Source organism: Trachypithecus francoisi, unplaced genomic scaffold (assembly GCF_009764315.1).
Source record: "Trachypithecus francoisi isolate TF-2019V2 unplaced genomic scaffold, Tfra_2.0 Lachesis_group3, whole genome shotgun sequence".
In the NCBI taxonomy this organism is placed as follows: Eukaryota; Metazoa; Chordata; class Mammalia; order Primates; family Cercopithecidae; genus Trachypithecus; species Trachypithecus francoisi.
The window spans coordinates 104,275,222-104,300,307 of record NW_022681468.1 but is presented as its reverse complement, the minus strand read 5'-3'; the positions used below and the strand labels follow the sequence as shown (position 1 = coordinate 104,300,307).

General features: G+C 42.7%; 1 protein-coding gene across 5 annotated transcripts in view; it reads left to right on the top strand.

The window, feature by feature from the left end:
• Positions 1-25,086, top strand: part of PDE8A (phosphodiesterase 8A) — a 161,106-nt gene that overhangs the window by 84,028 nt on the left and 51,992 nt on the right. For all 5 annotated transcript variants that reach the window (XM_033190914.1, XM_033190915.1, XM_033190916.1 and 2 more), the window contains 5 exons: positions 5,330-5,386; positions 7,713-7,903; positions 17,106-17,162; positions 18,009-18,063; positions 23,686-23,774. In XM_033190914.1, the coding sequence (XP_033046805.1) occupies positions 5,330-5,386; positions 7,713-7,903; positions 17,106-17,162; positions 18,009-18,063; positions 23,686-23,774 (449 nt within the window). The remainder of the gene's footprint in view (positions 1-5,329; positions 5,387-7,712; positions 7,904-17,105; positions 17,163-18,008; positions 18,064-23,685; positions 23,775-25,086) is intronic.

The following is a 25,086-nucleotide window of genomic DNA, read 5'->3' as shown; positions in this document are numbered from 1 at the left end:
TTCCTTTCCATGTTTAGGGCTTCCTTCAGGGTCTCTTGTAAGGCAGGCCTGGTGGTGACAAAATCTCTAAGCATTTGCTTATCTGTAACGGATTTTATTTCTCCTTCACTGATGAAACTTAGTTTGGCTGGATATGAAATTCTGGGTTAAAAATTCTTTTCTTTAAGAATGTTGAATATTGGCCCCCACTCTCTTCTGGCTTGTAGAGTTTCTGCCGAGAGGTCTGCTGTTAGTCTGATGGGCTTCCCTTTGTGTGTAACCCGACCTTTCTCTCTGGCTGCTCTTAAGATTTTTTCCTTCAATTCAACTTTAGTGAATCTGGCAATTATGTGTCTTGGAGTTGCTCTTCTGGAGGAGTATCTTTGTGGCGTTCTCTGTATTTCCTGAATTTGAATGTTGGCCTGCCCTACTAGGTTGGGGAAGTTCTCCTGGATGATATCCTGAAGAGTGTTTTCCAACTTGGTTCCATTTTCCCCCTCACTTTCAGGCACCCCAATCAGACACAGATTTGGTCTTTTTACATAATCCCATACTTCTTGCAGGCTTTGTTCATTTCTTTTTCTTCTTTTTTCTTTTGGTTTCTCTTTTCGCTTCATTTCATTCATTTGATCCTCAATCGCTGATACTCTTTCTTCCAGTTGATCGAGTCGGTTACTGAAGCTTGTGGATTTGTCACATATTTCTCGTGTCATGGTTTTCATCTCTGTCATTTCGTTTATGACCTTCTCTGCATTAATTATTCTAGCTGTCAATTCTTCCACTCTTTTTTCAAGATTTTTAGTTTCTTTGCGCTGGGTACGTAATTCCTCCTTTAGCTCTGAGAAGTTTGATGGACTGACGCCGTCTTCTCTCATCTCGTCAAAGTCTTTCTCTGACCAGCTTTGATCCGTTGCTGGCAATGAGCTGCGCTCCTTTGCAGGGGGGAGATGTGCTCTTATTTTTTGAATTTCCAGTTTTCTGCCCTGCTTTTTCCCCATCTTTGTGGTTTTATCTGCCTCTGGTATCTGATGATGGTGACGTACTGATGGGGTTTTGGTATAGGTGTTCTTCCTGTTTGATAGTTTTCCTTCTAATAGTCAGGACCCTCAGCTATAGGTCTGTTGGAGATTGCTTGAGGTCCACTCCAGACCCTGTTTGCCTGGGTATCAGCAGCAGAGGTTGCAGAAGATAGAATATTGCTGAACAGCGAGTGTACCTGTCTGATTCTTACTTTGGAAGCTTCCTCTCAGGGGTGTACTCCACCCTGTGAGGTGTGGGGTGTCAGACTGCCCCCAGTGGGGGATGTCTCCCAGTTAGGCTACTGAGGCGTCAGGGACCCACTTGAGCAGGCAGCCTGTCCGTTCTCAGATCTCAACCTCCGTGTTGGGAGATCCACTGCTCTCTTCAAAGCTGTCAGACAGAGTCGTTTGCATCTGCATAGGTTTCTGCTGCTTTTGTTGTTGTTGTTGTTTAGCTGTGCCCTGTCCCCAGAGGTGGAGTCTACAGAGACAGGCAGGTTTCCTTGAGCTGCTGTGAGCTCCACCCAGTTCGAGCTTCCCAGCGGCTTTGTTTACCTACTTAAGCCTCAGCAATGGCGAGCGCTCCTCCCCCAGCCTCACTGCTGCCTTGCAGTTAGATCGCAGACTGCTGTGCTAGCAATGGGGAAGGCTCCGTGGCCATGGGACCCTCCCGGCCAGGTGTGGTTATAATCTCCTGGTGTGCCCGTTTGCTTAAAGCGCAGTATTGGAGTGGGAATTACCCGATTTTCCAGGTGTTGTGTGTCTCAGTTCCCCTGGCTAGGAAAAGGGATTCCCTTCCCCCTTGCGCTTCCCAGGTGAGGCAGTGCCTCGCCCTGCTTCAGCTCTCCCTGGTCGGGGTGCAGCAGCTGACCAGCACCGATTGTCCGGCACTCCCTAGTGAGATGACCCCAGTACCTCAGTTGAAAATGCAGAAATCGGCCGGGCGCGGTGGTTCAAGCCTGTAATCCCAGCACTTTGGGAGGCCGAGGCGGGCTGATCACAAGGTCAGGAGATCGAGACCATCCTGGCTAACATGGTGAAACCCCGTCTCTACTAAAGAATACAAAAAACTAGCCGGGCGAGGTGGCGGGCGCCTGTAGTCCCAGCTACTTGGGAGGCTGAGGCAGGAGAATGGCGTGAACCCGGGAGGCGGAGCTTGCAGTGAGCTGAGATCTGGCCAGTGCACTCCAGCTTGGGTGACAGAGCAAGACTCCGTCTCAAAAAAAAAAAAGAAAATGCAGAAATCACCGGTCTTCTGTGTCGCTCGCGCTGGGAGTTGGAGACTGGAGCTGTTCCTATTCGGCCATCTTGCTCCGCCCCCGTTAATTTTTTTTTTTTTGTATTTTTAGTAGAGACAGGCTTTCACCGTGTTGGCCAGGCTGGTTTTGAACTCCTGGCCTCAGGTGATCCTTCCATCTTGGCCTACCGAAGTGCTGGGATTACCAGCGTGAGCCCAGTTCTTGCTGCTTTCAAGATTCTCTTACTATCTTTCAGCAGTGTCATTATAGTGTGTCTTAGTATGTGTCTCTTTGAGTTCATCTTACTTATTGTTTGTTGAGCTCCTTGAGTATTTATATTTATGTCTTGCATCAAGTTTGGGATGTTTTCTTCATACATTTTCTCTTTCCCTTTCTCTCCAGCATCTGGGACTCCCATGATGCATATATTAGCTTGTTTCATGGTGTCCTTCAGGCACTGTAAGCTCTGTTCACTTTTTTTTTTCCAAAACTTTTTTCTGTTTGCCAGACTCGATAATTTCAATTGTCCCCTCTGTAAGTGTGCTCATTTTTTCTTTTGCTTGCCCAAATTTGCCTTTGAATCTCTTCAGTGAAATTTTCATTCCACTTATTGTACTTTTCAGCTCCAGAAACTATTTTTGGTTTCTTTTTAGTTTTTTCCCATCTCTTTCCTTATATTTTCATATTGTTCATACATCATTTCCTTGACTTTCTCCACATCTTTCTTTAGTTCTTTTAGCATCTTTAAGTTGTTTTAAAGGCTTTGTCTAGTAGATCTGCCATTAGGTATCTTTCAGGGATGGTTGCTGTTGATTTAGTTCTTTTTCATTTGAATTGGCTGTACTTTGCCTGTTTATTTGTATGCTTTGTGAATTTGTGTTGAAAACTGGGCATTTGAATTTAATAATGTGGTAACTCTGGAAGTCATATTCTCCGTCTTCCCCAGGGTTTGCTGTTATTGTTTTGTTTTGTTTTGTTTTGTTTTTAATTGTGGTAGGCCATCTCTGTGCCAAGGATCAGTCTAATGTGTAAACTTAAGGTCTTTTCAGGCATTTTCTAAGCCTTTCCCTAGGCTTGCATAATCTCTTTCTTATTTGCCCTGTATATGCCATTGCTTTTGAATGCCTTAGTCCCTAATGTCTGACTCTCAAAGGGGATAAAAGAAAAAATGAAAGGAGAGGAAGGGCGTTAGCCCTTTAAATCTCCTAGAAGTCTCTTCAATTAGAGGGGGAATGGCTTGCAACAATGGGAGAAAGTGCAACAATAATGCACCCATTCTTTGTCTGCACCTCTGTATTCAGTGATCAGAGCACAGATCCCTGATATTTGGAGGACAAGGTTGTTTTTGCCTTCCCTAGGTCCTGCAAGTTGTGTGCAGGTTGCTTCAGGAACACATGCACAGCTATCCACCATGGGCCTGGGTACCTGCTATGTGCTAAGAGCTAAAATTAACTGCGGTTTACCATCCAAGCCTTCCCCTGGAAGTTGCAAGTCTTCAGTTGTTCCTAAAATAGCTATATCAGACATATTCTGCCAGTGCAGTATTGTCTAGGTGGGAAGACAGATTCCTCGTGCTTCTTACTCTACTGTCTTCTCTGAATCCATCTTTTAAGACTCTCCTTGGACCTCTTCGACCATCTTCCCTCAGAAATTCTGGCTTTGGCATCCGGTTACACCAGTATGAGACTGGCCCATAGTTGCACAACTCAAGAGGATAGGTGATACCATGCACTGTCTGTTCTCCTGACTCTTTCACCTAACTGAAGAATCTTCCGCCTCAGTCTTTGGTCTAGAATATTAGGGACCATCATTCTTTTTATGCCTTCTGAGAGATAAAATTATTAGAAAGCAATTCAGAAACTGAGCCAGTGGCCCATAATTAGTAGACATCAGCTTCTCATGGTTAAAAATATATGTCGATTTTTCTCCCGTCACTAAGCAAACTTCATATGATGTGCTTACTAGAATAGATCACTGCTTGAGGGGAGAGATTGGAGGAGGGCAGTCAGTTGGGAAACATTCTGTAGGAAGTCCTATGGATCTTGTTCTTCTGTTGCTGTGATGAATCATACCATCACATAGAGGTCTAGATTGGGATCTCATCAACACCTACAGAGTTTCTGGGCAAATTACAAAATGTGTCTTTTTCCCTGGGTAGCAGCCCAGTGCCAGAATTCATCACCTGGAACTGGATTTCAGCCCCACCTTCTCCCATCCTTGGGCCCCTTTGTGTTGTACACAGACTATTCAAATCGTCTAGTGTTCCTGAGTTTACAGCACACTGTATGGAGCTAAACAAACCTGGGTGGAATCCCAGCACTGCCACTTGCTGTGTGGCCTTAATGCAGGGTAATTAGAACTTCAGTTCTCCAGCTACAAACTCTCACCACATTACTATCGGATTCAGTGAAATAACGTATGTTCAGCCCTTAGCACAATAACCAGAACACACTGAATCTTCCATTGGTGCTGTGATTGTTATTACTCATTGGGGTTTGGTTACGATATTATATTTATCTTTGATTTAGCATTGCATTCTCAAATGGATAAGTACTTATCAGTAAATGCTATTATGCTCCTCTGTAAAATGGAAAGTGTCAACCATTTCTCAATGACATTCCGCAGTTCTGCCTGCTGGACTGCATTACTCGCGTGCCATTTGGATATAAGATTTCATCGTCCATCAGGAAAAAAATGGAAATAGGCACAGAGGGAATCAGCGTTTATTTAGTATCTGTTATCGGGGGGCTTTCTGTATTGTCATCTCATTTGGCCTTTGTAACAAATGAGAAATTGAGGCTGAGGAAGATTAATTCATTTAAAGTCACATGTAGCTAGTAAAAGGCAAAGCCAGAATCACATTCATTTTATTTATTCATTTTATTTCTCCTTTCCTGCTCCCCACTTATCCTGGGGGCCATAAGGAGAGCCTTAGGATTCCTCATAATCATTTCATTTGTCTCCTATTTACTTTATTTGTCTCTAGAATAGAAATTTTGCTTTCATTTCTGGCACTGATTAGAGAGAGAAAAAGTTAAGCTTCTCTCTATTGTCTTTTTTTCTTTCAATTTTAAGCAGATCTCTTTCTTACAGGTAGCAGTAGCTGATGTGCAATTTGGCCCCATGAGATTTCATCAAGATCAACTTCAGGTAATAATGAACTGTGCTGTATTTTTCACGTGCTGATTTTCTTTAAAAAGGGTGGAGGTGGAGCTAAATTTACACATTTAAAATAGTCTTTCATTTAGATAATAGTGTTTGGATCGGTGTTAAATTCCCTGAACTCTGTAACAGTATTATAGTTATATAAGAGAATATCCTCTTCTTAGAAATACACATTGCGGTGTTTAGAGATGAAGTGTTTGTAGCCTGCTTTCATTGGTTCAGCAATAGGCCAGGCACGGTGGCTCATGCCTATAATCCCAGCACTTTGAGAGGCTGAGGCAGTAGGATCTCTTGAGCTTGAGGAGTCCTTGAGGAGTTTGGAACCAGCCTGGGCAACATAGGGAGACCCAGTTTCTGCAACAATAGCAACAACAAATTAGATGGGCATGGAGGTGTGTGCGCCTGTGGTCCCACCTACTTGGAAGGCTGAGGTTTTGAGAATCACCTGAGCCCAGGAGGTCAAGGCTGCAGTGAGTCATGATCGCACCATTGCACTCTGGCCTGGGCAACAGAATGAGACCCTGTCTCAAACAAAAGGAAAAAATTGGTTCAGCAATAAATAAAAAATGTGTATTTTTCCCTAGGTCCTGTATGTACATGTACGTGTTTAGAGAGAGAGAGAAAGCATAGCAAAGGTGGCAAAATGTTGATGAATGTAGAGAAAGGGCATCTTTAGTGTTCATTTTCATTCACGTTTCTGTAGTTTTGAAATTTTCCAATATAAAAAGTAAAAAGATTGTCTTTTCAATGTTGCTGAATCAGCTGTATCAGAGAGAGGATATCTGTAATATAGGTAATTCAAAATATGAGACAGAAAACAACCAATTGAAATTTAGTCAACTTATCCAGACTCCCCGCACATAAACACATGTTTCATTCACTATTACATTTAAAAATATGTGGAAAGTGCTGACAGAAATGTGTGCTCTTAGTTCTCTGCATGTATGGTCTTTGTGTAGTTGAGTACACTTGGAAGAAATAAACTTAAGGAGGGTTTCTGACAGCTTTGCAGTCTGTTTCACAGGCTGCCCGTCTCCTCCTTACCACTGTTGCCCCATTGTCAGTCTGCTTCTGAAGGGGTGGAGTACTGGTGCTCCTGAACCAGATTGGGAGTGAGAATAGCAGGCAGAGAGGGAGGGAAGGAGGCTGGCTGGATAAGGAAGAAGCTATGGATACAGGCCTCACTTGCTCCAGGCCAGGACTGACGTGATCAGGGGCAGCCAGCCCCTGTCCTGGACAGCCAGCCACTGTCCTGGGCAGAGGCACAGATGCTACCTCTTGTACCTGTGACTGTGTCACTAGGCTTTGAAGTGTCACATTTTGGTCTACTTTAAATCTTTCTTCTTTTAATCAAAGTGATTTTTTTTTTAACTTGGAGGAATTACATAAAATCTTGAGTCAAACATTTCAATACATTATTTATAGGATTAAGTATTCCAATAATTTCACCAAGATATTAGCATTTACCATCTGAGAACTTACCCAGTTAACTTTCTTTTAGCTAAAATAAATATTAATGTGTTTTAATTCATTTAGTTTCAAAATAAAATGCTTAACTAAACCTTTGTTGAGTTCTGTCAGTGGGTTTCTTGGCAAAAAAGTAGGCATATGGCCAGGTGCAGTGACTCACACCTGTAATCCCAGCACTTTGGGGAGGCCACAGCGGGTGGATCACTTGAGCCTAGGAGTTTTAGAGTAGCCTGGGTAGCATCAAGAGACCCCATCTCTACTAAAAATACAAAAATTAGCCAGGCATGGTGGTGCACACCTGTAATCTCCCAGCCACGGGGGGCGCTGTGGTACAAGAACACTGGAACCCTGGAGATGGAGGTTGCAGTGAGGTGATATCACACTACTGTAGTCCAGCCTGTGCAACAGAGGAAGACCCTGTCGCTCACCCACCATCCCCCCAAAACACACACACACACACACACACACACACAGAAATGACAATTCTGACCAGGCACGGTGGCTCACACCTGTAATCCCAGCGCTTTGGGAGGCCAAGGTGGGAGGATCACTTGAGGCCAGGAGTTCGAGACCAGCCTGGCCAACATGGCAAAACCCCATCTCTATTAAAAATACAAAAATTCGCCAGGCATAGTGGTGTGTGCCTGTGGCCCAACTACTTGGCAGGGCTGAGGCAGGAGAATCATTTGAACCCGGGAGGCAGAGGTTGCAGTGAGCCGAGATCGTGCCATTGCACTCCAGCTTGGGCAACAGAGTAAGACTCGTCTCAAGAAAAAAAAGTGTAAGAAATGACAATTCTAACATCTTTTTTAAAAAAAGTGTTTGTGCTCTTTTGATTCAGGTACTTTTAGTGTTTACCAAAGAGGATAACCAATGTAATGGATTCTGCAGGGCATGTGAAAAAGCAGGGTTTAAGTGTACAGTTACCAAGGAGGCTCAGGCTGTCCTTGCCTGTTTCCTGGACAAACATCATGACATTATCATCATAGACCACAGAAATCCTCGACAACTGGATGCAGAGGCACTGTGCAGGTAAGCCCAAGACTCTGGCCTAAATAGTCCCATTGGCCTTTGTGACAATACATGCAGCCTAGAAATAGATTAAGTTAGACTCACTCTTTTAAGTTGCTTTCCATGCATGTAAAATAAACAGAATATTAGAACCTCACTATTTGTAGGACTGATGTATGTCTCTTTTGTTTTGTCTTGCTTCACTTTACTTGAAACAGTAAGAAAATATGAATAAGAAGAATTATTAAGGGTCAAAGTGAAACCCAAAATGTAATTAACCACAAATATCACTTGCATATTAGTGCAGTAAGAACTATAATTTTTCAGATTGTTTTCAAAGTTGTAAAATTTTTGAAAATTGTCTTTTAATGTTCGATGAATGGGTTTTATTTATAACACTTACACATTGTCAATACTATGAGAGAATTCTGTGTAGTGACCTAAACCTAAAAAATGCCTTTTAAAGAAAGTTATTTGCTGCTGATTGAAGCAAGGCAAATATAAAATTTTATGACATATTAACTTGAAGGACATTTAAAATCTTGACTTTTTTTTTTTTTTTTTTGAGACGGAGTCTCGCTCTGTCACCCGGGCTGGAGTGCAGTGGCCGGATCTCAGCTCACTGCAAGCTCCGCCTCCCGAGTTTACGCCATTCCCCTGCCTCAGCCTCCTGAGTAGCTGGGACTACAGGCGCCCGCCACCTCGCCCGGCTAGTTTTTTTTTTGTATTTTTTTAGTAGAGATGGGGTTTCACCATGTTAGCCACGATGGTCTCGATCTCCTGACCTTGTGATCCGCCCGTCTCGGCCTCCCAAAGTGCTGGGATTACAGGCGACTTTTAAGAGAGAGAAAAGATATAAGCTAAGTAGATTAAAAACCTGTGGGTTAAAAACCAAGGTGACAAGTAAATGACACCATATTAAAAGATTGTTTGTGGGGTATGTGGTGACGTCACCGTGGGTTTGTTTCCTTGGTGGTGAGAACTCCACACTCCTGGTAGTCAGACTAGGTAGCATTTACCCTTCCACGACTTGCCTCCAGTAGTTTCTCCTGTGGCCTTGATCTAGTACCTGAAACGTGCCTATGTTCCTCATCTGTTTCGATCTGGTTGACTTCACAATAAGCCATTATCATTGTAGCCCAGATTTATTTTATTTTATTTTATTTTTCTCAAGACGGAGTCTCACTCTGTCACCCAGGCTGGAGTGCAGTGACTCAATCTCAGCTCACTGCAACCTTTGCCTCCAGGGTTCAAGGGATTCTCCTGCCTCAGCCTTCCAAGTAGCTGGAATTACAGGCGCACACCACCGTGCCCGGCTAATTTTGTATTTTTGGTAGAGACGGGGTTTCACCATATTGGCCAGGCTGGTCTTGAACTCCTGACCCCAAGTGATCCATCTGCCTCAGCCTCCCAAAGTGCTGGGGTTACAGGTGTGACCCACCGCACCGTGCCCGCCCTACCCCAGATTTCTTGACATGTCGTCTGGCCAGTCACCCAGCACGTTCATGGGGGATTGCAGCCCAAGAGAAATAGAGAGAGCTCTGGCTAGGAAAGAGGGAGGTCCAGGACCTTGTTTGGCTCTTCCTGGACAGCTGCTTGTCTGTGGGTAACTGCACCTTCTCTGGGGATGTTTTAGCTCAGCTGTAAATTTGGAACACTTGGTTTCCAGTATCCCCTTTATCCCTAACATTGAATAGGTACCACACAGAGGAAGGGAAGATGATATGTAAATTACATGATACTTGGTAGTCATGGTGGAATGTTGCAAGCAGTAGAGGTGTCTAAGGTGGGCCAAATGGCTGCCGAGATAGAAAAGGGAGGACAGCATGAGGGGCTGGAGAAAACTTGGTCTCTTTCCCAGTCTTGTCCAGGCCCAAGCCTAGCCACAGGTATGTGCTGGACAATGGAAGTTCATACCTTTAAAGGTGACTACTAGAGCATCTTGTATTGTAAAAGAAAAATTAAATTGTATTGGTTATGTTCCACTGTTAAAAATTGTAGGGCCGGGCGCGGTGGCTCAAGCCTGTAATCCCAGCACTTTGGGAGGCCGAGACGGGCGGATCACGAGGTCAGGAGATCGAGACCATCCTGGCTAACACTGTGAAACCCCGTCTCTACTAAAAAATACAAAAAAACTAGCCAGGTGAGGTGGCGGGTGCCTGTAGTCCCAGCTACTCGGGAGGCTGAGGCAGGAGAATGGCGTAAACCCGGGAGGCAGAGCTTGCAGTGAGCTGAGATCCGGCCACTGCACTCCAGCCTGGGTGACAGAGCAAGACTCCGTCTCCAAAAAAAAAAAAAATTGTAGTAAAAGAAACATAACATTATATTCCACTTTTTAAGGGAAGAAAATGTACTATTGCTATATGTTTTAGGAATATTCTAAAAAAAATAGGATTAATTCATTCAGCAGATTTTTATTGAGCTATGTACAAGAGAATGTTTTAGACTGAAAGTTATAAAATGAAGTTCTCGTCTTTTATAAGCTTATAGACTAGAGGAGCTGAAATGTTTCAGTGAAAAAAAGTAATGTTACGTCTCAGTTAAAAACTCACACAAATACCAAATTTCATAAGCACTGTAGTTAATCAGAGTTCTTTCATCATGTAAATAACAATTTTATATAGTTTTTAAGTAAAGAATGGGAACTGGGTTGCTTTAATATATGGTTTTAGAGAAGCACAGAATGTCAGCTGTGCCTCTCCTCTGTGAAGTGCCTAGCACCCTCCATCCAGCCTCTCCTCGGGACCTGGGGCTCACTAAGTGAAAGCCCTGAGATTTAGAAGCTCTGCTTTTATTGAACCCAACTTTGTCCACAGTTGGCCCACAAGATTGCTTGAACAAATCTATTATTCCTCTTCCCCACAATGGATTTCCAACATTAGAGGACAGGAATTGTGTCCCCCGCAGACATCTTTTCTTTTCTGAACTGAGCACACCCTTACTGCTATCAGTGGCTCCTAACAGGTCCTGGTTTCATATTCCCACCACATCAAGGGTGCTTCCCCTGGGTACCCTTTTCTGATTGATAGCCCTCATAAGCATGGCTTCAGAACCAAAAAGCTCACACTAGGTTTGGGGGAACCAGTGACGAGAACAGTCCCCTCCACTGTGCTAGCCAGAGAGCGCAGGCCTTTACAAATGTAATCCCCGATCACATTTATTTCCTGGTGGCCACATCACAGCCTTGGCCAAGAATCTCAAGTCTTTCTCACAAGCTGTTTTCTACCACATCATCTCCATCTTGTTGGGTGAGGATTTGGGGTAGTGGTGGGTCCTTGTACTAATCATGGTGAGTTTTCTAGAGGCAAGAGCAGACCCTGATTTATTTTCCTAATCAGTTTTGTCTTCATTCTGGCCCTTATCTGACTTATCTCCCTTAAGATCATCCCTTTAAGGATGTGTGCCCACTTTGGACTGTTCAAGAAATCTTTCCAGGCTCCCCGCCCCTAAACCAGCTTGCCTTGTCTCTGAGCTGACTTACATGGCTCGTGAGACCTTAGCCCTGCAGAATTGTGTGCTTCCCTTCATCTTCCCTTTTGGGATACCTAATCAACACTGCCTATGAAGAGCTTTTCATCGGTTGTTGACCTGTCTAAATGACGAGCATTCACCTGTATCTCTCTGTTGGGGGCATTTGGAACTCCTTACACTCCTTATGAGATGCCTTGCTAACAGCAAATATTCTATGTCTATTATATTTCCAAATCTACCAGTTTAGGAACCCTACTTTGCAAGTCTCCTCAGGTCTGGGCACTGCATTTGGTACTAGAGCTACATAGATGAGTAAGATGTGCTTCTTGTCTCTGAGGAGCTAATACTTTAGTTAGCAGGGAAAGTGAGTGATTTCCGTATAGGCTTGTAAGTGCCCACAGAAGAGGTTTACGCAGTGTTGTGGGTGCCTGTGTCAAAGAGGGCTGTTCCAGAGGATACTTGAGTTGTATCTTAAAGGATGAGCAGGAGTTTTAAAAGGAAGAAAGGTGGAGAAAATGTTCCAGGTAGAGGGAGCAGCATGTATAGTAACAGGCAAGACATCCGGGCATCTCTGCTCAGTGCTGGATGGCTGCTGGTCAGGCAGATATGGAGTGGGTGTCAGGGGAGGCTGGAACAGCAGACGTGAACCAGATGATGAAGGCCTTGTGTGCTGAGCCAAAGACTGTGGACTCCACCCCGTAGGTAGTTGAGACATTGATATATTCTGCGCAGGAGAGTGTCGAGCAGGATAGAAAATCACTTGACTACCAAGTGGAGAATGGAGTAGAAAACTGGAGGAGATGAGGCAAGTCAATCAGTTGTGAGGCTGCTAGAGGCCCATCCAGTAGTTCCCAACAGAGTATGGCTTCATATTCCCACTGTGGTACTTGATATCAATGTCTCCTCCCAACTTCCTATCAAAAAACCCATGAAGAGGGAAAAAGAGACAAAAATTAACCATAGCAATAATAAATAAAAACACACAAAGATAAGATGATAGGTCAGAAGCTGAGAGAACAGAAAAGGATAGGGATCTCCACTGTATCTGTCGTACTGTGGAGACTAATAAAGAAGCCTGTTTCTGAACTGTGCCTTGCACACTTCAGTCTTTGAAGCTAAAATACCAGTGGCCATAAAGGAAGGCAGTGGAAACGGGCTTTGCTTTACTCCCACTGTGTTCTGCCAAGCCTGGGATGCTGGAGGTTGCTCTGACCAGAGAAACAGATGGCTGAGCCCCAGCAGAGCAGCAAGGCTGTATGAGCTGGGCAGTGGCCTGCACTCTAGTCCCTGCCATCCCTGCTGCCCCGTGATTCTTTACTTTCTGCGTCTACTCAGAAACCCAAAGTAAGGAAGAGAGGGATATGGACAGAGACATGGTTTTTCTACTGTGTTTTAAGAAGGGACAGAGGCATGAGGAACCTGAGGATAGTTCTCCACATACTGTAGTTTCAAATAGCAGATTGCATCAGTTCTCAGTTTTAGTTTGAGAATCAGAGAGAACAGGCCAGGAGCCCGCTCTGCAGCAGACCTGTGCATGCCTGCTGGCAGTACTCTCCAAACTTGAACTGTGCTTGTTGATGTGGTCTATAGCCCAGACCTAAGAGAAGGACAGCTACTGACACCAAGGGTGTTCAGTGAAGAGGTGCTAAGGAAACTCTTGTGACCCTCTGTTAGCAGGCTCTCAGCCTGCACAGATGCGAATTGTATTCAGGGGTGTGTAAACAGGATGCAAAGGGGGGCCTGTGAAAAGTGCCACCACATAATGAAGGGGGAAAAACAGCCCTGAAGACTAAGAAAATTATTTTTTATACGACACTGTAGAACCTTTTGAAGACATATGCTTAGTGGACTCAGAAGAGGTGCAGTGGTATTTCTGTGTGCAACAGGAGTAGGTCTCTGTAATAAAAGGGAAGATCTCATAAAGGTAAATAGAGAAAATAAAAAAAAAGTACTGCTTGAAAACCCAAAACACATTAACAAAATTAAAATCTATGTTGAATGAAGAAGCAAGATTGAACCCAGAGCACCAGATGCTTTTATACAATTTCTTGATTCACCTTGGTGTGCAGATCCTTTATACCATTATCAATCCCATTCTTTTTCATCTGAAACTCATACCATATGGCAGAGAAAAATAGCAAAGCACAAGTAATGGAGTTGTGCTTTTGTAAAACTTAACTCATTAAAAGGCTGGGCTATGTTCTTATAGTGAGCCTCCATTATGTGGCCTTTTTTCCAGTGTTGTGCTGAGTCCATTATCAGAATTATTTGTAGTTGCCTAGAGTAGCTTGAGTCTAGTAGTTGCCCCCAGTATCCATTTCTATTCTTTTCCTAATAACAGAATCTCTGATGTGTAGCTGGGCATATGGCTACCTAGAAAATAGATTGTGTTCCCTAGTTTTTCTTACAGCTGGCCAATGTACCCATCATGTGTATCTTCTGGAAAGTATCCTTAGGGAAGGAGCATTCCGTTTTTCCTGCTGTCTGGAATATGGACATTATGGCTAGTGTTCAGTATCTGTCTTGGACCACGAGGAAGAAACCTCATGTACAGACAGTAGTAGAGAAACACTGGTAGGAGCTAGGTTCCTGATCCTGCAGAGTCCATGGCAGCCCTGGACTGTCTCCCTCTGCACATTTTTGATGTGTGAGACAGATAGTGTTTAAACCACTCTTCTCTGATGTTTTCTATCTTGTGTGGCCAAAATGAATCCTAATGGTAAACCAAGTAGCATGGTTTTAAGACTTTCCCAGTGAGGCCAGGCATGATGGCTCACACCTCTAATCCCAGCACTTTTGGAGGCCAAGGCAGGCAGATTGCTTGAGCCCAGGAGTTTGAGACCAGCTTGAGCCACATGGTGAAACCTTATCTTTACAAAACATCAAAAAATTAACCAAGCATGGTGGCACATGCCTGTGGTCCCAGCTATTTGAGAGGCCGAGGTGAGAGGATCACTTGAGCCCAGGAGGTCGAGGCTGCAGTGAGCCATGATCATGCCAATATACTCGAGCCTGGCTGACAGAGCAAGACCTGGTCTCATAAAAAAAGTGGGGTGGGTGGGGACTTCCTAGAGTACTTACACTGCTTTCAGAATCTCATGCTATAGGATCACACTCTATCTTTTTCGTGACCTTCTTGAATTCTGACTTCCTAAGCATCCAGGTATACATTTCAATAATGCCAGGTAATTTCTTTCCTACTTTTCATGAATTTCAAGACAAGGATGTTAATTTTCAGTCCAGGTTCCTGACATTTCTGTTTTCTAGCCCGTTCTTCCTTCATATGCACCAGAAAAGTTCCCAGTATGTCTCTACCTTTTTATACCGTTTTAGAGCTGTTTTTAAGGGCTTATCTCCAGGTAAACAAGGTCCTCCCTTCCACTTTATCCTTAACCTAGTGCTTTTCATTCTTGTGTCTCCAGGTATGAGTAAGTCATTCAAAGCTCCTTACTGAGATCACCTACATGCTTGCCTACTTGCCATTATATCACTCCCATCTTGATTTTTCTTCTAAAAAGCTGAAAGCTGGTTTGAAATGGCTACATACTTAAATTTCCCCTTTCTCCTTCCAAATCTCCGTGATATGGAAATGTAAACACAGGACAGACACAGTGTCACTAGAAGTGATGAAAATACCATTTATGAGTCTCTTATTCCCTGTTTGAGATCAGTGCTAGGATGAATATTAGTCATCAGGTATGACGAATGCACTAGCTGTGTCTGTGAGTGTCTGTTGTGCCAGTGACCACCCCTCCAGGCCCAAGCAGCCTTTCCCATAGCTCTTCCCTAGGAAGCTGAGCCTGCCTGCTCTCCCCAGTCAGGGGGCCCAGGGTTGAACTGGAGATTGACACCTGGCCAGTAAGCCCTGAAGTGGCGTGTCTACAAGGGATCTTCCAGCAGAGCCATGCAGCACCCTTTGGTTTGCTCCCTCTGGAGAGGATATGTAGGTGGACACTAGAGGAGTACAGAGTGAACACGGAAAAGCAGAGATGTTGAGGGGGTGGGGAAGAGGTGAGCATGAGAGATACTGGCTGGTCCGTAGAGCTGCTTTTCCATTCCTGAGCAACTTCCCTACCCCTGGCCTATTCTGCATCTGTTGTTAGATTCAACCTTTCTCAACCTGGATTCCGTAAGAAAATGAAGCCTGAATGCCCACAGGCAAGAATGGGCAAAGGAGAACACAGTCATGCCCATTCATTTGTGTATTATGTATGGCTGCCTTTGTGCTACAATGGTAGAGTTGAGTAGTTGTGACAGAGTCCATATGGCCTGCAAAGCCTAAAATATTTACTCCCTGACCCTTTACAGGAAAAGTTTGTTAAGACTGGGGCATCTGGCTGAGTGTGCTGGCTGACGCCTGTAATTGCAGCACTTTGGGAGGTCAAGGCAGGAGGACTGCTTGAATGCAGGAGTTCGAGACCAGTCTGGGCAATGTAGTGAGACCTCGTCTCTACAAGAAATAAAAAAATTAGCCAGTGGCATGTGCCAGAGGTCCCAGCTACTCATAGCTGGAGCCCAGGAGGTCAAGACTGCAGTAAGCTGTGATTGCACCACTGTACTCCAACCTGGTGACAAATGAGAACCTGTCTCAAAAAAAGACGGGGGCATCCATCGTGCATGATGGATCTCTTACGCATCTGGAATGGTTATGTTATGTACCATCTTTGGGAGAATTGAGAACTAGTCGCTCAAATTATTTTCTCGATTCTGTGATTCAGAAGTGGTTCTAATCCTTGAACTAACAGCTTGAAGCAAATGCAGTCAGTCTTGACTGATTTCTGTGCCATCCTAGACACATTCTCCAGGAGGCCAGCTCACCTTTGACTTGACTAGTGCAGTCTGGTTATGTTCCTCTACATTCTCCTCATTTTAGAGTCCGTCTCCAACATGAGTTTTCTTCCTCTGGGTCTGGGGTGAGTTCCTTCCTTCTCCAGTGGAGCTGTTCTTCTCTAGAGTCCTGCTTTCTTCTCCCAGTGTAGGATGAGTTCAAAGCTGTTGCATATTCTCCAGTGGAGCACTTCTTTTCTTTCTCCGATTCTATGTCACATTTATTTCTGCTCTGATATTTTGGCTGTATTTTCATTCCCCGTGGCCTCTAAAGCTGCTTCTGCAGAAGGGTTGAATTCACTCTGTATGGGAAGTCTCTTGTACTTTTCTAGACCAGTCCTCTGTTCTTAACCCTCTCATGAGGTGTTGATGCTCTTCTTTCTGACCGATTACAGTATCTTGCATTTCCTAGTTTTGGATTATTTTTGGTTATTAATTTAGCCTCCATTTTACCTAGGAACTCTTCATCCTTTGTGCTCCTTAGAATGCAGTGGAGCCAGCCCTTGGGCTCCTTTATCCCCATTGTAAACATAGCCATCACCTGTGGTAATAGACATAAACTTGCATTTTCCTTTGGAAGAAGAGACCAACGGCTTCTTTCATGTAAGCACAAAGTAGGGAAAATACTCTGCCTGACACAGTGCAGGTTAATAAAGATCAGAACAAGTGAATGCATATCATCTTAGTTAACTGTTAATTCATACTCCATAATTGTTACAGTTAACACAGTCCACTGAATGGGAATTTGCCCCCAAAAGAGAGAAAGATCAAGTAGTCAAGAAGGTGAGTGAATTCAGAGAGTGAGGGGATCATTTACTCTCCCTTCTTACCCCTCTTCCAACTTTAATTGTTGTAATTGTTTAAGTATATTTGGTTTTTAAGGATTATTTTTATGTTTATTTTAAAGTTTTGTGTTTTTTTTAAGGTCTATCAGATCATCAAAACTCTCAGAAAACACAGTTATTGTTGGTGTAGTACGCAGGTAAACTTTTATTTTTTTAATGTTGAAATCGAGGTGTTAGTGTAATACTTATTCTTAACAGATGGCCAAATAACAGCTTGTGTGCTGTGTCGGGCATGCCCCTTTGTGGTATGGCCTTTTCTTCTTTATTCTTTCTTACTTTATTTTGCTTCTTTGGTTAATTTCCTGGAAGGACTTTCTGCTCTCATGCTAGATTTTTGTGATTTTTAAACTGCCTTTCACTTTAGAAACAGGCAAACTGTGAGAGAATTCCATTCCTAAAAGTATGAATGTTTTCTAGGGGTATCTTCCTAGGGCCTTCTAACTCCAGATATCTCTGAGGATTTGAATTACACATAAATGGGGGAATCTTAGGTTTTGTTTTTAAATTGGAGGTAAGGAAAGAAGAGAAATATATTAGGAGAAGGGCAAGTATTCAAATTAATGTTATTTAGCTTATATGTTTTTACACATAGAAGAAACGTTTCTGTGTCCTTTAAACTTTTTTCCTGAGCTGTAGGGGAAAAAGGAATTAAAAAAAAAAACCTGGAAGTAGAAGAAAATAGGAGTAAATTTAACTTCGTTTAAATTAAAAATTTTATATATTAAAAAGATATTTGGACACTCGTGTATTCCTGCTATTAATGTAGTTTCTGTATTTCAAGTATTATAATATGTAATTCCAAAAAGCCAAATGTGAAACTGAAACAGCAGACAGTTTTCAACTTTATCCTTTAAATTTGTATATTAATCTGACTCATCTAAAAGTACTCATTACATAACGAAGTATTTAAATTAGTAGAGTAAAAGAGGTGAGATGTAATTGATAAAAACTATGTCTATGTTCTTTACTGTGTTATTTTGAAGGGTGGATAGAGAAGAGTTGTCCGTAATGCCTTTCATTGCTGCTGGATTTACAAGGGTATGTACTCACTTATTTGTTATACAAGTATAATTCAATTTGAGAAATTATTTTATCTCAGTTCAGTACCCAGCAAAAGCTTTGAATTAATTTGAAGAAAAAGAAATTATTGTCTGGCCGGGCATGGTGGCTCATACCTGTAATCCCAGCACTTTGGGAGGTCGAGGTAGGAGGATCCCTTGGGCCCAGGCATTTGAGACCAGCCTGGGCAACATAAGGAGAACCTGCCTCAATCGTACTTAAAAAAAAAAAAAAAATTACTGTCCTTGTTTTACAGTTTGGTGTAACTTCGTTTAACTTTATAATCTGCTAATCTAATCTATAACAGTTCATGTTCTTAGTCTCTCAAAATTATGCCTGCTAAAGTCATCTAAACATAATAAAACCTCCTTTAATGGCATATTCACTAAACATTATACCATAGGATATATTGTTATGATGCTGATATGCATACATGCAAATTTTTAAGCCAGTTCAAGGATTCTGGAAATAAGGCAACCCAAACACAGCTCTCTTTCTCTCCACTCCTAGCTTCAATGTGTTGGTTTCTCTAAGCCAAAAGGTTACTTGGGGCTTTGGCCAGCTGGCTGCAAATGAGGCCTTAGGAATCATACAGAGAGAACTGAAGTAAGGCTGACCCTTGGGCAGATTTGTAGCCCAGGTTTGTATAAGTAAGATAGTCAAGAACTCTCAAGCTGTGAATTTAGTTTCAAGTTTTCTGGATGAGTAGGACTCCTAAGTGCCTGACAGAAGCCAATACAAATCCTCCCCAGAGGAAGACAGCTTCATCTTTGCCTGCAGAGGATCTCCATAAATAATTGCTCAAGGGCAGCAGGCAGCAGTAAGTCAAAGCTAGAGTCAATCCACCAGGTGACAGGGCATCCCAAAGAAAAACTATCAGGGAAAAAAGCCTAGTAACAGACCCTCACATCCCTCAGAGACTAGTTATGAGACATGGATTATAAAGCAAGTATGCTTACTATAGGTAAAGAAATGAAAGATAAGCCAGGAAATATCTGCAAGGAATAGGAAACTATTAAAAGTATCATGGGAAATTTTATGAAGAACAAAACTGAATTGTAAGAAATTAAAACACAATAATTGAAAAATTTAAAACTTAGTAGGTCACATGTAGCACAGAAATACAATGACAGGAAGTAAGTTAGGTGAAGAAATGTGGAGGATAGTGTGTGAAGTTTTGTGTGTATATGTAACTGGAGTTCCAGGAGAAGAGGAAGGATGGAGCAGAGGAAATATTTGAAGAGTTACTAGCTGAAATATTTCCAGAACTGATGAAAAACTAATTCATAGATTCATGAATTCTGACATATCCAAAGTAGAGTAAATTTTAAAAGAGGACACATCCTACTGAAACTGCAAAAAAATAAAAATTAAATTAAAAAAATTTTAAAAAAATAAAATTAAAAAAGCTAGAGGAAAAAAGATTACCTTCAAAAGAATGACACACTAACAACTAGCTTCTCAGCAGCAACAAGTGGAAAAAAGAAGACAGTAGAATAACGTGTTTCAATGCAGTAAAAGAAAATAACTTCCTTGGGAGGCCGAGGTGAGTGGATCACGAGGTCAGGAGATTAAGACCATCCTGGCCAACATGGTGAAACCCCGTCTCTACTAAAAATACTAAAATTAGCTGGGCATGGTGGTAATCCCAGCTATTTGGGAGGCTGAGGCAGGAGAATCGCCTGAACCAGGCAGTTGGAGGTTGCAGTGAGCCGAGATGGCACCACTGCACTCCAGCCTCGCAACAGAGCAAGACTCTGTCTCAAAAAAAAAAAAAAAAGAAAAAGAAAAAAAAAAAGAACTTTCTAGAATTTTATACCTAGCATGCATATCTTTCAAAAATGAAGGTGAAATAAAGACTTTCAGAAATGTGGACATTGAGAGAATTTGTAACTAGCAGATCCTCACAAGGAAGTTCTAAAGGATAAACATCAACCAGAAGGAATGTGAATTCCAGGTGGAAGGTCTGAAATGCAAGAGATGAGTAAAGAAAATGATCTGTATAGGGTAAATATATATTTACTATATGGAACAATAATAATGTCTAGTTTGATGAGAGGATACAGGGAGAAAGAGACTACAGCCTTATATATCCAGTCAAGTTATTGCTTAACCTTTCTTTTGGGGATATACATAAAATTCAGAGATATATTTCCCCAAGAGTTCTGTCTGAGGAAAATAATTCAGAAAAGGACTCTTTTTTTTTTTTTTTTTTTTTTTTTTTGAGGCGGAGTCTCGCTCTGCCGGCTGGAGTGCTGTGGCCGGATCTCGGCTCACTGCAAGCTCCGCCTCCCGGGTTCACGCCATTCTCCTGCCTCAGCCTCCTGAGTAGCTGGGACTACAGGCGCCCGCAACCGCGCCCGGCTAATTTTTTTTTGTATTTTTAGTAGAGACGGGGTTTCACCATGGTCTCGATCTCCTGACCTTGTGATCCGCCCGCCTCGGCCTCCCAAAGTGCTGGGATTACAGGCGTGAGCCACCGCGCCTGGCCAAGAAAAGGACTCTTAGAAGCTTCCACTTTCTAGTGAAACTTAGGAGATATATTTTTCCCTCTGCCTTGGGTTATTTGCTTACCTACAGCCACACGAGGTCATTAAGCCTTGTATTTGTTTGAGGTCTCTTTGAAAGTACATAGATGCACTGTTGGAAGTTTTTGTTTGGTGACTGCCATGTTTGAAATTCTGCCCGAGAAGTCTGTCAGCACAGTTCTGTGGACCAGAAAGAGCATCCTGGTAGAAGGTCAAGTAAATCGTGGTCCTTCTTAGTATTACTATTAGTATTACTTCCTAGTAATACTATTTCTTAGTATTACAGTGTTATCATGGAGCTAACTTGAAAAGTAACTGACACACACACTCTTGGTACACTCAAGCCTGTGCAACTTAATCAAGGAATCCTCTGAAGACTTTGATGGAATCACTTTTAGGTGCACACCCCTGTGAGGACATGTCTATGCAAAAAGCCCAAAAGCTTAGCAGTAGTCACTTTAGAAGCACCTGACTTAGGAAATGTGGAGGGTAGTGGTAGGCTCACCATTTTGTAGATGAGGAATTCATATGGGCGACCAGTCCTCAGAGACCACAAGTGGTAACTAATCTCATCCAGAGTCTTACTTTTGTGTAACAAAAGGATGCTCACGTTACTGAGAAGAACAATTAGACCTAGAGGAAGGGGATTCTCCCAGTCACAGCTATAGGCAGTGGTGCCAAGGCTTGAATCTGAAAGCTGACACCATAATGATATCTCTGGTATAGGGGATGGCAGGTAGGAAGGGGCATGAGCTATTTTGTGGATTAGCCATGATTCAGGATTGAAAAGTAGATGGAGGACCTGCTAGCCTTCTCAATTGGATTTGGCCATTGAGTCAGTAGACTTCACTGCTGGGCGTGCCTTAGAATCCCCTGAATAACATCCCATGGGAGTCTGTTTCAGTTGGTCTGGGAAGGGGCCTGCATGCTGCTGTTTTTTCAAATTGCAGGTAGTTCTAATATGCAGCTGAGAGCTGAGAACCACTGGGAGAGGCCTAGCAAAGATGGGCTCAGGTCCTAGCCATGGGTATGATATGCTTTGGAGAAAGTGACGTTAAGTTAGCTTGGAAGACTGTAGGATTTATAGTCCCAGCCCCTTTCATGGGAGGAGGTTAAGGGAGAGGAGGCTAACTGCTGTTTAAGCAGAGGGAATAAGCTTGCTTTCTGAGGATCCGTGGACCTCGTTCTTCACCCTTCACGCCCTGTGGGATCCTTGGGACAGAAACAAAAGTTGGCAAGGGGCAGGAAAGATGAGATGTTTAGATAAAGAGAACAACGTTTAGACACGTATGGCAAAACAGAAGTTTTGAGGGAGGGGGAAAACAGTAGGAGCAAGATGCTGTACATTTGGTCACGTGCTAGTTTTTTTTACCTTGGTTTTCTGCCTTTGGGATAAAAAAGTTTGGTGTATGCATAACATTCAGACTCAGTAAAAAGTCTGATTGCATGCATGGGAATCCATTTGTGGAATTGGATAAATACACATTCCCTTCAGAGCCCCCACATCCCAAGATCTTACCTGCAGAAGAACTGAGGACCCCTGTCTGTCTCAAGACTACCATTCCTTGTCTCCTGGAGTGGCACAAGCACTATGTCAAGAAATCTCTTTTCCCTGTCCCTGCCCAGTCAGAAGTGGGTTCTTGTCCAGTGCTTTTGGGTGTTCCCGTGGGGTCTTGGCTGATGGAGATGTGGACAGCAGGTCTAGCATACTCCTCCCCTCTCAGTTGATGGGAGCTGGCAGGCATGTCATCTCTGTCAGACCTCTGGGTGAGAAAGGGGCTCTGTTTTGGCCTATAGGTATAGGGTTTATCATGCTCCTGGCCAACAGGTCTTGCCTTCCCCTGTGGGGGTGACAGTAGCTGTTCTTTGCATTTATGCAGCAGTTTGTACTTAAAATGCTTTCTCCCATTATCTCTTTTTATTCTCACGGTGACCTTCACTGGATGGGAACAGTATTATTTTTCTTGCTTTACAGTTGAGGAAGTAAGCTCAGGAGTGTTAGATGCCTCATATACAATCATACAGCTTTTAAGGCATGAACCAAGGGCTAGATTTTTGGATTGCTTGACACCCAGACAAGACCCTGATCACAGTTCAAACGGGACGTTTGCGTTCACCATGGTAGTAGAAGGAACTCTTCAAGGGGACCCCTGTCGCAATTGGTCTGGCTGGGGCTTATGGATAGTGATCTGCAGAGGCTCTGCCTCTTAGGCATCAGCTTCCTCCTCAGCCGGGTAGAGTATTGTCCACTTATTGTGCAGGTAAAAAACAAAGAGCACTTTAGAAACAGGGGAGTAATGCTCACAAATATTTTTACGTCTGAATAGAACTATGTGGCAGAACACAGTGGCTGCTAAGATGTCTTCATGGAGTATTTAATTTGATGGTGGAATGGGTCCATCTTCTCAGAACTATGTAATTCACTTTGCTGTGAGATATTTCCACTATGTAAAGGTTATACAAAATACTTAATGTCCACAGCTCTAAGAGACACTGGGCAAATCCATCCATGACTTCTGCCAGTGCCTCTGCTATGGAAGATAATCATCTTCCGGCTTCACTGAGCCGCTGTTGGAGGTTAGTTCAGGAAAATGTTGCCCATGTCCGGGTTTCCCCTGTGAAATACAGGTGCAAATAGAAATGCATGTGTATTTTTGCTTATTGTAAGCTTACATGACTTTAAAAAGGACCAAATACTGTTCTTGAATATACTCTGAAAGCGTAATATAAGTAGGAGTTTAGTTAATAAATTTCCTCCTCTACATGTTCTAGCCTGTGCTTTATCAGTGACATGAAAACAACCAAAATGCTCTTAACGGAAGGCGCTGAAAGAAAAGCATTCTTTTCTTTTCTTTTTAAATGCAAGGCTGCTAAATGATAGAAGGAAAAGCATTCTTACACCCTATTTTTTTAAAAGCTAATTTGGTGCTCATAAATTTTCTCTCTTACTAATGATAAAGTATTTTTTAGATTTCAGTTGCCAAGTTGAGAAGTTTGTTAAAAGAGTTATTTTTATTGGCACACATAAAGAAGCACCTTTGTTTATCCACAAAATTCCTCTTTCTGTTTGTAGAGGTATGTGGAAAACCCCAACATCATGGCCTGCTACAATGAACTACTCCAGCTGGAGTTTGGAGAGGTGCGATCACAACTGAAACTCAGGTAATTCTACCACTTCGGGAAAACCCTCCAGGCCACACAGGGCAGCATGGCAAGTGAGAACTTTGATTGTGGGGATTACTTTTGAGCCATAAATGGTCTCTTGCAAATACGGGATTGGAGAGAATGGAGTGGCAGCTCCCCTCATACAGACTTTTTGGAGTCTGCCTGGATGTCTAATAAATGGTCATTTTAGTAATTAGAGACTCATATTTAAAGATGGAGCCCCCAAATAATAGTAAGTTTAAAAAGCAGAATATAAACTGCATATGCTGGATTATCTATTTTGTTTTCTAGAGAAAAAAATGGTTTTAATACACATACCCCCAATCTATTAACATTAGTTATCTCTGGTAGGTGACATTTTTTTCTTCTCTACAATAGGCATTTTATCTGCTCTTAATAAACAGGGTTTTAAAAAAATAGTTTTTAAGTGAAATGAGTAGAGGCCTCATTCTTTGTAGAGTAAGAAAAGCAGAAAAATTAATATAATTTTATCAGCTTGACAAAAGAAAAATAAAGTCAGCAGCTTCCTATCATTTTAGGTTTCTTCCTTGGATGTTCAACTATTCTTTAACATTTCCTTTACTAGAGATCAAAGAGAGAACTGGATCATTTCATTTGTATGTGCCCAAGACAGTCAAAGGGGATCAGAATGGGAGTACCAAGATTAATAAGGACCAGTACAGGGTTCCACGTGTAAGGAAGATAGGTACTTTATAGACAAAACGAAATGAATGATTAGTGGGCAGAGTGTGAGTTAGCAAAGAAGTGCTGCTGAGCAGAGGTGTTTGAAGGCTGGTGTGGTATACAAAAGAGATTTTTTATGCTGCTAGATTTTGCAAGGAAACGTAAGGTAGATGGTTGCCCTTGGGCCTGCTTTTTTCCCACTCCTGGGTCATGTTAGCCTGGCTGCAGCACTCCCACAGTGGATTAGGCTACTACCCTCTCTCAGAGGAGAGCAAAATTTTGGAGCAGTAGGTGAAGTTGGAGCTTATGTTATCCAATCAAGAATCAGAAACTGAGACCCAAGGAAGTTAACTGACTCACACCCAAGGTCTTGTAAGCAGCAAATGGTAAAAATAGTCCTTTAGACTGAAATCCACGTTTTCGAAACTGCATTCATTCTTTCTCCCATCTCTAAATCTGACTGTAACCTCAAACCTTTTCCTCCTGTATACCTTAGCTGTCATCTACCTTGTGGTCCTAAGCTAAAAACCCCTGTCTCTTCTACATAGATCCCTAAATCCAGTCACTCACCAAGTCTAATTGATCTTACTAATTTTTGGCATCTGTCCACTTAATCTTCATCTCT